Consider the following 15,245-nt stretch of genomic DNA (forward strand, 5'->3'; position numbering starts at 1 on the left):
ATGTGACCATGGTTATTATACTAAAGTTGGATCTTCACTATGTAATTCTGATCTTCTTAGTTGATTATGCCCATAATTATGTGTAAGAGAGAATGTCTAAATTCATAAATGAAAGAATGATTGCACATTAGTAATTCTTACCACTTTCAATTCAACACTTTCACATATTGTTAATAGTCACGGAATTATCACAACCTTGACATAAACTATCCTTTAATAATATATCTATAAATAGAGGCCTATTAAATGGATTCCAGTGTGTATTAAATTTAGACATTGTAGAACTACATAGTAACGAAATTCCTTACCACAGATCTCCTTTCTGATCTGTGATGAGTAATACAGTGATCCAGCAAGCTGTCTTCGTCCAATTCCTTCTGACAAAATGGACACACACACCTGGAAATTGCATAGAATATAAAAGTTACTAAAGTTGTTGGCATTTAACTAGAGGTTAAAAAAAGAAGAAGAAGAATGCAGACAGATCTAGTTTCCAGCCCTCGTTCTTCCTGATTTGACATTATTTTTCCATCCTGATAATGGTCAGATGCCCACGTTTTTTCCCATGAGAAAAGTAAGTATCCTCATAGGGACACGGTAGAGAAACAGTTATAGCAAACATGAAGCACTATATTCTCTTTGGAAGAGAAGTGCGATCTGAGCACCATTAACTGAGGAACTGGGGGATCACATCACCCAGCTGTCCCTGGGTTACTTTCCCTGTTTCTTTTTCTTCCCCCCTTTCCTAATGCAGGTCACATAACTGGGTGTTACTTGTTCTCCAGCTCCGCTGGCATATATAACTACCAGTGTATCAGAGGGGCATTTGTCCCTTCCATCTGTGCTGTTCGCTACAGGAGCTAGTAGCCGTATACGTCTACTGGCACTTGAAACGTGGCTATGAAATTGAGCTATGCTGCAAGTAAAAATGCACACTGAGTTTCAAAGGCTTCATATTTTTAAAAAAGTAAAATATTTCAATAATGTTGATATTGATTACACGTTCAAATGATAATACTCAAGCTATCTTCGGTTAAATAAAATATACTAAAAATTATATGGGAAAATATAAAATTACCTATGTGTTCTATGGGACAGTGCTACCTTAAACTCACAGGGACAATATGGAGGCTTGGAAGTTTTTGCTCACTTTCTATCATAGATAGAACTTCCTGTTCCGACACTTGTACTCTGGATAAGCTCCCTGCATAAGAATTTTAAAAATTTCAATTATGTAGTAGTAAGTTCTTTTGTAAAGCAAAGATTTCTATCTTAAATGCAAGTATCAATCTATCCTGTAAGACTGATTAATCAAGAACCCTCCTCATTTTCTGTTATTTTAATTCCTTTATTATTTAATTCTAATTAGCAGGAGAAATGAGGATTTAAATTAGCTCGCATATATTTTTAAATTTTCATAAAGCCTATCGACCTTGCAATCAAACCCATACATTTTCTTAACCCATTTATTATCCTTCCTTCTGATTGGTCTTTGCAGCCAATCTAACAGAATTCATACTCTGCTTTGAGCTAAAATCCTCATTTAAAATTTATAAGATCCCGGTATAAAACTAATCCTGCAATAATGGATATATTTGCAAAGCAATATCTAGTAAAACAAAAGGAAGCAGGGCAATCATTTAGACTCTCAGGTTAGGAAATTTAAGCTTTGAGTGTATTTTCTTAAAATAAGTAAGACTAACATTTTCCTTCAGGAGAGAGAGAGAAAAAAAATCACACTCCTACTGACTACCACAATTCGTAGCTGAGCTTATAAGTATATTTAATGGTTTCCAAGCCATTAGCCTATGGAGGGAAACACAAATCATTTCCTTATTTTGTTGGGAGAGAGAGACTCCAAACTTTGTAATTACAGGATAGGCCATGGCCTATCACGATAGTAATGGCCCAGATTCATTTCTTTTCTTTTTTTTTTTAAAGGAAAAACAAGTAAGGATTAATATTCTCCACTGCCCCTACTAACCACTTCTATCCTTCCTCCAGCCCCATAAAAGATGACCCACCAAAAAGGTAACAGGTGCAGGATGCCTGGCCCAGGCCTGTTCTTCCTTGTTAGCCTATATGCTGAGATGTCACTTCCTACCTTCTAAAGCCAAACCAGCAAACCAGAGGAAATGAGCTGGGGCACTGAGCAGTGGCAGTGGAAGGGTGAAAAAGAATAGTCTCTGAACCAGGACCTGCTTCAAGCCGTTAGTCAGAAAGCAGAGCCTTGCGGAACTTGAACAGTTCCACATTCTATTTTTGGATCTTCCTTAATACAAACTTGTCTGAGGAAGTTCTCCCAATCTCTCCAGTACTTGGTTGGTTCCCCTCGTGCAACGTTTTTCAAGTAAAGAAAGCAAACTTCTTTCATAATTATTGCCATTAACAAATGACTACCAATAATAGGTGTTATGGTTCAGAGCCTAAACACAACTCTACACACATTTTCACAATCAGAAGGCTAACCTATTAACTTCTTTACAGGCATATCAAATTTAACATTCAACTGCATTGTGTTGGAACAAACCTGGTTGCCGTCTCCCCAAGTTCCTGCAGCGGTCCATACTTATCTATATACTTCTGACAAGATCTTATGTGTGCCCTCATTTCGCTGAGGCAAACCTATATAAAAGCAAATTCAAAATAAAGTCCCTGTTGAAAAGGGGCTCAATGAAGTCTTATGCGATCCAGCTTTATTACTTTCATTATTGCAAATCAGGTCATAGCGTGGGGTCAGCTGAGTAAAAGGATGCATTCACGACAAGAGTACAACAAAGTTAAGGCATTATCAAGAAAAACACTTTACAAATGTCTCTAACACTTAGAAGACCCAAATGTTGAGTTCTTGAGTTTAGTTCTTCTAGAAAGCTTATGTTTTTTATTTTATTTTTATTTTTTAAATATTTATTTATTTGAGAGAGAGACAGAGCGCGCGCCAGCGTGCACACACATGCATGAGAGTTGGGGGGTGGAGGGGCAGAGGGAGAAGGAGAGAGAATCCTCAAGCTGACTGCATTGAGCGCAGAGCCTAACGCAGGGCTCGATCCTAGGACCCTGAGTTCATGACCTGAGCCAAAATCAAGAGTCAGAAGCTTAACCCACTGAGCCACCCAGATGCCCCTAGAAAGCATATGTTTTTTAAAGTGGAAAGACAGGGCACCTGGGTGGCTTAGTCAGTTGGGCATCTGCCTTCTACCCTCTGCCCAGGTTGTGATCCCAGGGTCCTAGGATCGAGTCCCACATCAGGCTCCCTGATCAGCGGGGAGCCTGTTTCTCCCTCTCCCTCTGCTCATGCTCTCTCTTGCTCTCTCTCTCTCAAATAAATAAGTAAAATCTTTAACAACAACAAAAAATAAAGTGGAAAGACATATTAACTCAAATTTACTTTTTTTGGACACCATTATCTAACCTGGTGATGGTAAGAAGTGAGAAAGAAAAAGGGGAGAGGGGAAAGACAGCAAGCAAGATGGAGGAAAGGAAAGAAAAAAACAAAACAGTGAGAAGAGACAGAGGGAAAGGAAAACAGAGAGAGATAAAAAGAACCAATAGATGGATTTTAATTTTGAAGATGGCCATAGTAAGTAAAAGGAAATCCTGTGCCTCAGGGAAAGATATAAATACCATGGCTTTATAATATATCCAGCAGTATTACATGAATTCACAATACACAGTATACTTAATGGCCCCATTAAGAGCAAACATAAAAGACAGCTCTTACAGTCCATTTTTACCAAGGCAGAATAAAGAGCCCTTGTTCCTCCAGATATACATTCAGAGATCCTAACCATGAGGGATCTTTGGCTCAATAACACATATTCTACTAACTGTTTCATTAGAAACTCTGATAAGATCTTGCGCTAAAGGAAGCTTTGTACAGCTGTGGTAAGGTGGTCGACCCACCCTGCTTCGTTTTGCTGAGCTACGGAAGTTACACCTCAAACACGAAATCTACCCCATCAAGGAAACTGTTATGATCGCTTAACAAAAGCCAAAAATAAAAGCAAGTGGAAAAGTGAAAACAAATCCTTGTTTTACCAATATCCACCTAGGACCCATTGAGGTAGCTGTCAGAACACACTGTCTTCCAAGCTTTCGTATCCAACTTTACACATCAGTTCTCTCACAGCTCTTTACTACTTTTCCTAAAAGTTTCTTTCTTCCTCTTGGTATTCTTCGAACAACAAAGCTAAGCATTCTTGATACAAATTAGAAATCTGGGGACTGTATACTGACAAATGAATTGATAAATTCATGGAGTGTCTAGACACAAAATTATACAAGACATTGTAAGAGATGGCGGAGGAAACATAAGCCACTGCTCTTGCTCTAAAGGTGCTTATCATCTAACGGGGGGCGGGGGGGACCCGCACCTGGACAAGTGGACAGGAAACTGTTTGGTACTGGGGACAGCGATATTAAGGCCAGGCCTCGTGGAATGGAGATCCGGCCAGGACGCTGAAGAAAAAGGCGAGTCTAAAATGACTCTAAAAGGAATGGCAACATTGCTGGCAAGAGCAATAACATAAAAAGGAAGAGACAGATATAATACCTCAAAGGAAAAATAGAAAAAACTGGTGAATGATTAGGGTGAAAGTTGAGAAAATGTTCTTGTTTCTGACAGACACCAAAGGTGGGGTAAAAAATTGGATGACAGAATGCTATAGTGAGTTTGACTTTGTGCATGTTGAATTTCACATGATGACAAAAAAATCAAAGTAATAATCTCTTATTGCCAATGTAAAAAGCTATTGATTACCATGTTCCAGACAGTGCTAAATGCCATATATATTTTATCATTTTCCCTTACAACTACTCACCATTCTGTGACATGAATGCCATCTTTTTCCTCATTTTACAAAAAAATGAACAAAAACTTAGATAATAATGTCCCCACATAACAAATGATGAGTCAGAGAATTCACATTTGACCCCAGGAAGTCTGACTCCAAAGACCGTGTATAAATTCTGTAGTCAGACAGCCATGAGTAGGTTATTGGGTCTTAGATAAATATTCAAAAAAATATATTAAGCACTACCTATGTGCCAGTCATTTTTCAAAGTGCTGGGTACATACACAGTCACCAATAAAACAGACATAGTCCTTAACCTCACGGAACTTAACTCTGGTGGGGATAACTGACATAAATTTAAAAATCACAAAAGCGTAATTCCAAAGGGTGATAAACAGTAAAAAGAGAAAGCGAGGGCAGGGTACTCAGAAAGCGTAGCAGGCTATAATGTAGATTAACAATCAAGAAAGGTTCTCTAAAAAAATTCAGACCCATAGCACATATCTCTCTTTTGATCTCCAGACTCTGTATAATAGTATCTCCCCCTTAGCAGTTCAGATGTTAGCATATTTAAATTGTGTGGATTCCTCTCCAGATCTGCTCCCCGTATCAGCACCTTCGCCTACACCTACCCATGTCAGAAATCCAGGAGGTGTTTTTGACACTTTATACTCTCAGCCCCACATCCAGTCAGTTGCCAATTTCCTTCAATTCTCTCTCCTAAGTGCCCCTTGAAACAATCTCTTATTCCCTATCTAATGCTCTCACCAGAATCCAGCTTCCTTACCTGACTCATCCCAATAACCACTGAATTGACTCCACCAATCCCGCTCTTGCCCCCTCCAAGCTATTCTCCACTCACATGAGAGAGCAGTTATCTTAAAAATATAAACCGATCTGGGGCGCCTGGATGGCTCAGATGGTTAAGCATCTGCCTTCGGCTCAGGTCATGATCTCAGGGTCCTGGGATCGAGCCCCAATCAGGTGCCCTGCTCAGCAGGGAAGTCTGCTTCTCTCCCTTGGCCCCTCCCCTCCAGCTTGTGCTCAATCTCTCTCTCTCTCAGATAAATAAATATTTATAAATAGATATATAAACCCAATCAAAAGAGTACACTCTTTCCATGACTCACTGTTGCATTTAGGATAAAATCTAGACTCTTTCCCATGGCCTCTAAGACTTCACATGATCTACCCAGGCTAGTACAGTATCAAAGAAGGAAACCCACAACAAGGGGGACAGGATCAACAGAGAGAAATACGGCAAAGTCCAGAATACAGGATTATGCCACTGGATTTAATAATAAAGCTATTCATGGGTGGGCTGCAAGAGTAGCAGGCACGGAGGCCACGTGATAGGGGGTGGTCATGGGAGTGATGGGAAGACAGGAGACAGAGGTGGTCGGTGAAAACATTTGTTTGAAAAATGAGATGGTAGGAGTCGGGTGCCAAGTTCACTACAGCCTACACATATGAAATCGGAGAAAAGGCAGGGGAGAGGCGGGGACAATAAACTTTAGAAAGACGGGGCAGGATGAAGTCAAAGGCGCAGGTGAAATGATTCGCCGCGTGACAGTTTTCTCGGCGGTCTAAGCACGTCTGAGCACGGGCAGAGAGAGGGTCACATACCAGGGTGTCACATTCAGTGCAGTTCTGGTACTCGGATCTCATTCTTTTGGCTACATCAGTTGCAGGAACTCCTTCTGAGGGAAGATAGGCCCGGCAATAAGGACAGGTCCACTTATTGTTCTTTAGACTGGTAGCAATACAGGAACGGCAGAATCTACCCAAAACAAGCCAAGAACACGTTATTTTCCTTAAAAGGTATAAAGGAGCCAGCACTATGTGTTCCTTTGTGGAAAGTGTATTTTAATGACACCTTGTACACTGGGAGCTGTACGACCATGTTAAAGGTGCACCTGCAGCCTCCACTCGGCAGACAGCCTCTTACCTTCCCCAGTAAGACTGCTCTGGAGTCACACGTTCTCACTAAACGTGCTCCACTCGTTTGAACAGAAGGGCACAATGTGGTGAAATGGCATTCCTATAAGCAGAATTACAACCATCACCCAAAGGATAGCTAACGTGCTCTTTCTTTTCTTTAATCCTATTTTACCCTAAATGTGGGGTGGGGGGGATAGGTCTCTGCTCAGTGGGATTTTGTACGTTAGATAAGAAAATAGCAAGAAGTCGAGGAGGCAAAATACCATGCACGTTATCAGGCTTAAAAAATAATTTTAATGTCATCCGCAAGTATAGAAAATTATGTAATCAAAATGACCACTATTAGGAACGTCCTCCAAGTCAAGAACTTTGTTCTCTGGTTTATTTAAAGAGGATCATAATAAAATCTTTGCATAATCACCAGCATTCACAGAAAATCTGGACCTGTTTATGGGAGCTGTTGAGGGCTAAGTGCACACAAAAGTACAAATGACATTTAGGTAAGTTATACACATTACCGTGACCGTACTCTTCAAGTCCTCACCATACACTATCTATTTGGGAGTATTAATATATGGCAAAAGTTAAGCTTTTGAACATTTAAATATACTATATATATTGAAAAGTTCACATATCACACGTATATAGTTCATTGAAATTTCCCACTGAACTCTCAATTATGTTAGCCATGACTGACACTTAAAAGAACTCTCTCCTGCATCTGTTATAAAATTCTCAGACGCACACAGAGGATGCTGACATTTGCATTGTTCTTGAGGCATCTGCTTGATGTTTATGCCTGTCCAGCGTCCATTTCCTCTTTTTCTTGGAACAGCACCCTGATATCGCTCTGCAGGAACTCCACTTCTTATATGAGATCCAATCCGGTGGGACCTCAGTCAAGGTGCCCACAATCCCCTGCTGAGGACAAGATCTGAGTCCTCTGCTGTATTTCACTTCTTCGTACTTCAGGCGATGAACTGTAAGTTCTAAGACCCAACCTGCCCTTGCATTTCTTTGAGTCCCCAAGAAGTGGTTCTCGAGTGTCATCTTGAAGGGTACTTATTACAAGTGGTCCAGATTCTCAAGTTGTAATCCTCATACAACATCTAGGGTTATGACAGGAATTGTTCGTTTACATGACTTAGGAGCAAGCAGATGATACTTTGTTTTCTTGGTCAATGGAAGTCTTTCCCTTTCCTCACGACTTACTTGAGTTTCATACCATTTCATACCATTACAAACAGAAGACTAATATTGGTGTCGAGCCCTGTGGTGGGCGCTGACAGACATGATCTCAGTTAGCATTCGGAGTAATCCTAGCATGCTGCTCTGCTCTCTCCTCCCTTGACTGGAGGCAAACAGAGGTTCAGAGAGGTGTCACAACTTGCCAAGTTTACACAGCCTGGAGACAGTAGTACTTTGAACTTCAAACAGTTTTGAAAGGGGCTCAAAAGTATGCGTGGAAGGTCCCCAATGTACAATGGATCCACTTATAATTTTTTGACTTTACAGTGATGCAAATACTCATTCAGTAGAAACCGTACTTCGAAGTTCGAATTTTGAGCTTTTCCCAGTAGGCAGTAAATCCTCTTCTTGCAATGCTGGGCAGCTCCCAGTCAGCCATGCAGATAACAACTGAGAGCTTGCAACCACTCTACACCCAGACAACCATTCTGTTTTCCGCTTTCAGTACAGTATTCAATAAATTACACAAGATAGTCAACACTTTCATTATAAATAGGCTTTGTGTGTTAGATGATTTTGCCCAACTGCAGGCTAATGTAACTGTTCTGAGCCTACTTAGGGCAGACGGGGCTAAACTATGATGTTTGGTAGGTTCGGTGTATTAAGTGCATTTTTGACTTACTTTTTAGGGTGGACTTATCGGGACATAACCCCACTGTGAGTTGGGAAAGATCTGCAGTCCTCTTTAAGTCACCTCGATTCCTCCCAGTGAGGAATTGCTTTTGCACGTGTTTTTGTAACCACAACTGATAACGACAACACTGGAAATGCCTAGTCGATATACATGAAAAGTAGCACACTTAAGGCATTTAAAAAAATCAAGTCCCTCACTGTAACTCCCTTATGTTTGCACAATGGTGTTACATGTGGCATGAAACTCTCAAATGAGCATCAGATAGACCTTACTGCATTCTATGAGAATATTAGTTGCAAATCCCATAGATCGGTCAATTAGCTGTACCCATTTTAACAAAAGTGATTATTAAATGGAGAAAACACATCAAGACTAAGGTGTTCTGGAACAGACCGAACTTGCTGGTTATGAGTACATAAAAACCATGACTCTAAAGTGTTACCAATAAGGAGAGGAATGGATGCCACTGCAGCTTAAGTCTCGCTTTTTCGGGTACAGAAATAAGATTGCAGAACCTCTTAGTTCAAAACAAAAATCTAAGGTTAAAAGTCTCCCCTTAGAGGTAAATTTATCAAATTTGAGTCTTGTGAACTGGAGAATTTAACATCCCTACTCTAGTACATTAGCATAAAAAGTATGTAAGTGATCAAGCATTAAATGAATTGTCTAATTAGAATCCATACAGGGCCATTCAGGTTTAGGTAATGTGTGTGTGTGTGTGTGTGTGTGTGTGTGTGTGTGTGTGTCTGTGTCTGTGTGTGTAAGCTATATAACAAGGCACAAAAACAAGATAGCTCAAAAATAAAACCTCTTAGAAAGCAAAGTGTAGTTGGGAATGCAAACTGGTGCAGCCACTCTGGAAAACAGTACGGAGGGGCCTCAAAAAGTTAAAAATAGAGCTAACCTATGACCCAGCAATTGGATTACTAGGTATTTATCCAGAGGATACAAAAATAGTGATTTGAAGGGGCACATGCACCCCAATGTATATAGCAGCACCGTCCACAATAGCCAAACTATGGAAAGAGTGCAGCTGTCCATCGACAGATGAATGGATAAAGAAGATGTGTATATAAACAATGGAATATTACTCAGCCATCAGAAAAAAAGAAATCTTGCCATTTGCAGCAAGGTGGATGGAAATAGAGTGTATTATGCTAAGCGAAATAAGTCAATCAGAGAAAGACAAATACCATATGATTTCACTCATATGTGCAATTTAAGAAACAAAACTGATGAACATAGGGGAAAGGAAGGAAAAAAATAGGATAAAAACAGAGAAGGAGACAAACCATAAGAGACTCTTAACTCTAGGAAACAAACTGAGGACGGCTGGAGCGGAGGGTGGGTGGGGGGATGGGGTAACTGGGTGATGGACATTAAGGACGGCACTTGTTGGGGTGAGCACTGGGTATTATATGCAACTGATGAATCACTAAATTCCACCCCCAAATTAATAATATACTATATGTTAACTAACTTGAAGTTCTTGAATGGGCAACACTGATCTATGGTAGAGAAAAAAATCCCAATGGTTGCCCATGGGGATACATGGACAGGGAATGACTGGGAAGGGACATGAGGGAACTATGTGGACATAATAAAAATATTCTGTACCACAACAGGGGTTGTACCTAGGATGTGTTCACTTCACTACATGTATAATTTAGTAATAAATACTAAAGTCTGGTTAATACTATGCATCTTTTTAAAAAGATTTTATTTATTTATTTATTTATTTATTTGAGAGAGAGAGAGCGAGCAAGTAAGAGAGAGAGCATGAGCAGAGGGACAGAGGGAGAGGGAGAAGCAGGCTCCCCACTGAGCAGAGAGCCTGACACAGGGCTCAATTCCAGGACCCCAGGATCATGACTGGAGCTGAAGGCCGACGTTTAACCGACTGAGCCACTCAGGTGACCCAATATTATGCATCTTGATATAAGAAGGATATAGAGTTTGCTGATCATGTAACCTACTCTGAAAATGAATCCAAAAAGAAGATGGATTGATGATGGATAGGTATGTGATAAAATGAGAGATAAAAGCAATATAGCAAAATTAATAATTATAGACTCTAGGTAGTGGATATATAAGTGTTCACTGTACATTTCTTTCAACTTAGCTCCATGTTTGAAAGATGTTAGGGAAAAAAATATTAGAGAAAGTTAACCACCTTACTGTGACTTAAATTTTCTTTACTCGTGAGAAAAATTCAGTTGTGATTAAGAAGGGAAATGTCTGGAGGATGAGAGGCCTGAAATTTTTAATGGAACACGAAGAGAAAAACATTTAAAAATATATATTTTTAAGGGCATCCAAATTCAGTGTGAGGAAAAGATTACACTGCATTTATGATTATTTAAATAAACGTAAAGAGCACAGAACAATTTGGAATACAATAAAAGGCTGAAGAGAGAAAATACAAACCGTCTACACCTGGGTATGTGTAGCTTTTGGCCAGAACAGTTAATCCATGGTTATAGGGAAGACTATGAGAGAGAATGATAAATCTGCACAAAACGTCCCTAGACCCACCCATATAAGCATTCATGCACTGGTGAAATTTCTAGCAATAACGTACTGTTGCCAGCTACTCAGGCCAGGGATGAAATTGTGGCAGTGCCTAAAGCCCCTGCTCTCAGAGTTCTAGAATGAAGTGGAAGGCAATAAGCAGCAGGTAAACAAATAGACTGGCAAATGATAAATGCTTTGAGAAGAAGGAAACAGTTGACAATAAAAATAGAGTGCGGCAGGGGAGCATTTAGATGGGTGGTCTGGGAGATGATACTTGAAGATGCCCCTCTAAGAAAGAGCTGGGAATGGTTTTTCCAAACTGAAAACAAAGGGTACAAGAGATAGGGACCATCCTGCGGAAGTATAGAAAGCCAGCACGCCTGAAAGGCAGGTGGCCCCAGGGGGAGTTAAGTGGAGATGTGGGAGGGGGAGTAAAGTGGGCAGGAGACAGAGCATAAAGCTGTAGTAAGGGTGATGGGAAGGCACTGGAGGGTTTTAAGTAGGAGGGCAACACAATTTGATTTGCATTACATAGATCACTCTGATTCTTACGCAAAGAACAGACTACAGAGGTACAAGAGCCACAGCAGTGAGGAGCTCAGGTTTAAGCCATTGTAAGAGTCAGTTCAAGAGAGGATGATGGCTTAGACCATGAATAGAAGGCAGTGTAAGTGGACAGACAGATTTAGGATTTATTTTGGCAGTGGGGCAAAGGGACTTACAACACACCAAATGACAACAAATATATTATACTAAGTGAGAGAAGTCAAACACAAAAGACTACTTATTGTATGATTCCAAAACTTAGTGACAGAAAGCAGATGGGGTTGTTGGAGCCAGGAGTTTGGGGAGGGGATTGCCTACAAAGGATTTGAAGGAAACTTTTAGGGTAATGGAATTAACTGTTCTAGATCTCGTTTGCGGAGGAAGTTATATAATTACCAAAATTCATCACCTTGTACACTTTGTGTGAATTGTATTATATCACCTCAATAAAGCTGAAAAACAACACAACAAAATAAAAGTGCCCCAGTGACAACAGGCCAGAAACAACAACATTGCACGAAGCAGATCACAGAAATACACACAGCTCAGACCCATTCAGAATCTTGCAGGCCTCCCTCCTCCACAACCCCAGGCACATAATAGTTACTCAGTAAACTGAAATAACTAAATCAGTTATGAGGAACAGATCAAAGGAGAATTTTCTGGGCAGGGCCCAACATTCGCATAAATAAGGAAGGGTATTAGGTTCTTCTGAAAGAACCCAAGGGATAGAAATGAACACAAACCTAAGGAGATATTTGTCTGCCCCCTCCCCACCTTCATAAGGTGGTTGAGAATGATGAATCACAAAAAGACACAATCAGAATGAGGAGAGATTAGGTGAAAGACGAAAGCTGAGGATAGAAGTCAATAACTTTTTTTTTTTTTTTTTGGCCAGTTCAATGTTTTCAAAAAATTCTCAGTGAGTTGCCACTGCTTTAACATCAGATTTTGTGGGGTGCCCAGGTGGCTCAGTCAAGGCTCCGTGCTGGGCGTGGAGCCTGCTTAGGATTCTCTTCCTCTGCCCCTCCCCCCTAAACATTAAAAAAAAAAAAAAATCAGATTTTACAGCTAAACCCAAATTCCTGGCTTCTTTTTCAAAGCGAGTCTCCTCCAGCTCTGAACTCAGTTCCCATGTGGTCACGGGCCGGCACCCCCGTCCTGCGGAGGACGCACCCTCCACATTCATTCACATCACTTTGCAGTTTGCAGCCCCTGAAGACATGAATTCGGAACTGGATAATGATAATAATTCTAAGAACTTTGAAACCAGATGGAAACTTAAAGACCCTGCTCCCTTTGATAATTTTATTAACCCCTTTCTGTTTCCCTAAATTAAGTGATTATCAATAAAAACCCTTTATAATGAAGAGGTCAGCAAAGCATTGTAGAAAAATGAGGAAAGGCTTGCTGAGGACACTGGGTAAAATTAGGTACCCAGTCTCAAGAGGTAAAACTGATTTAAGGAGGGAAGGGATGAATTAGGGACTCCATGGGGCCCCTAGACAGGCAAAATAAGTATTCGGACATGGTCCCCAAATAGGACTCTGCAAGAGCCGTTGGCAACATGATCTAACATTTTATTTATTTATCTTACTTTTTATTTTATTTTATTTTATTTTATTTTATTTTATTTTATTTTATTTTTTATTTATGTTCTCAACACTAGGTTGCCTCACTGTGGGGATGGCAATACGAAGCTGAATGAAAATCTTGAGCGGGCTTGGTGAGCTTGACAATGTATAGACTAAGGGGAATTGTTATTATTATTCAATGTGACAATAAGAGTCTCAGGCTAAAATATTCCAATGTAAGGCAACAAACACCCCCCACACACACACACCCACTCCCTCTTCACCTACACAGATCAGCCCTGACAGGCCTGAGTTCAGCTCTTCCTAGAGCAAAGACCTCCGGCGCCCACTCCCCTGAGATTTCCTCTGATGTTATTTCTGTATTCAATTAGATTCCACTCAAAGTTCATCCTGCGAATCATTCAGCCTCCAAAACCTGACTCTGCATATCTCTAAACCGCATTATGTGTTGATTTAAAATTTAACCCCCTCAAGAAAATTTTATTTCCTTTAACTTAAAATCTTGGTGGGCTGCCTCTCTTGAACCTTCAAACGCAGTCCTCAACTTGTATTTTACTGCCCATTAAGTAGGGCTAGCTAAAGCTCTGCTTCAAATTTTAAAGTGACTGTAAATCACCTGAATATCCTATTTAAATGCAGATTCTGATTCAGGAGGTGGGCGATGGGGCCCAACATTCTGTAATGCTGCTGGTCCATGGGCCGGCAGCCAAGTTCTAAGGAAAAATCTGGGCATAAAACTCCATCTGCTACATTATTTAGGTTCTGTGTGTTAGAGAATACATAATTTAATAGATCACTAATATTTAATTTGCCTGTGACAATACTAATGTTACTAAGTAAACACAGAGCAGTCCAACCACCAGAGGAGGCAAATTTGAGGCCAGCTTAATTACATCTTTCTGAAATTCTCAGTAATCCAGGGACAGATGAGTAACCCCATAAAAAGAATGGAGTTCAGAAACTATCATGGGACTTCTATTAATCAACCACACCGCACCCATTGGCTGGCACGGTAGAGTGGTTGATCCCACCTGAGGGGCATTCACCAAAGTATTCCAACTGCATGGTATTTTAGAATCATCCATTAATTCAACGAATATTGAACACCTACTAAGTGCCAGACCTTGAAGGAGTGGCAATGTAGAGAGTAGCATTCCTTTCCTAGAGCAAAGGCTCTCCAGAGTTTTTGGACCTTGATGGTACCAAAGACTCTAACCATCCCATTTTAAGTGACGCGTACCCAAGCACACTGGGAGGAGGAAGCATTCTATATACACTGGTTTTAGCATCAGGGGCCTGGATGTTCATACTTAAACTTCAAAGTTTCGTCCTAAAGTCAAATCACAGGTCAAATAATACGTCAATGATAACTGGAAATCAGATGGGAACTTCCACGATATTCCACCTCTTCAATTCAACTCTCTGCCTCTGTGCCCATTTAATGCCCTACATCCCATGAAATGGATGAACCGTCCATTCTCCTGCTAAGGCCAAGCCTTCCCTTGGCCCCCAATCCCCGCGGTAAGTCCCAGCTCCTCTCTCCTACTCAAGGGCATTGCTCCCGAAATTCTCTCTTCTCCTGTGCATCACTTTCTCCCTCCCTACTGGTTCATTTCCATAACCATACAGAATATTCCATTTATCTTCTCTTAAAAGAAAAAAAAATTTTAAGGAACCCTCTCTTCATCCCACCTCTCCTTCCGGCTGTTGCCCCGATTTCTCTCCTTCACGTTGCTTCCCAACACCATGAAAGGGCCTTCTACGCCCCGTCTCCGGCTCCTATGATCACTCACAAGCCCACTCCATTAGGCTGTGGCGCCCACCATCCCACTGAAACTGCTCTTCTCAAGGTCACCAAGAGCCTCCACATTACTAAATCCAGTGGTCAATTCTGTCTTGTATAGAAATCTGCCAGAATAATGTCATGTCTGTTGAATGTAATTCATAATTTTAAAAACGAGGGCTTGTATTTTA

The 15,245-nt window shown here is 40.6% G+C and overlaps 1 protein-coding gene and 1 pseudogene across 2 annotated transcripts in view; one reads left to right on the forward strand and one right to left on the reverse strand.

The window, feature by feature from the left end:
* The window catches only part of RNF125 (ring finger protein 125), a 35,290-nt gene that overhangs the window by 14,103 nt on the left and 5,942 nt on the right, over positions 1 to 15,245 (reverse strand). For both annotated transcript variants that reach the window (XM_045781887.2, XM_045781885.2), the window contains exons 2-4: positions 6,420 to 6,573; positions 2,531 to 2,625; positions 309 to 399 (exon numbers count right to left, since the gene is read on the reverse strand). In XM_045781887.2, the coding sequence (XP_045637843.1) occupies positions 309 to 399; positions 2,531 to 2,625; positions 6,420 to 6,573 (340 nt within the window). The remainder of the gene's footprint in view (positions 1 to 308; positions 400 to 2,530; positions 2,626 to 6,419; positions 6,574 to 15,245) is intronic.
* On the forward strand, positions 8,244 to 8,322 carry LOC148108495 (small nucleolar RNA SNORD36; annotated as a pseudogene).

This window comes from Ursus americanus, chromosome 19 (genome assembly GCF_024610735.1).
Source record: "Ursus americanus isolate L20-20 chromosome 19, mUrsAme1.1.p, whole genome shotgun sequence".
NCBI lineage: Eukaryota > Metazoa > Chordata > Mammalia > Carnivora > Ursidae > Ursus > Ursus americanus.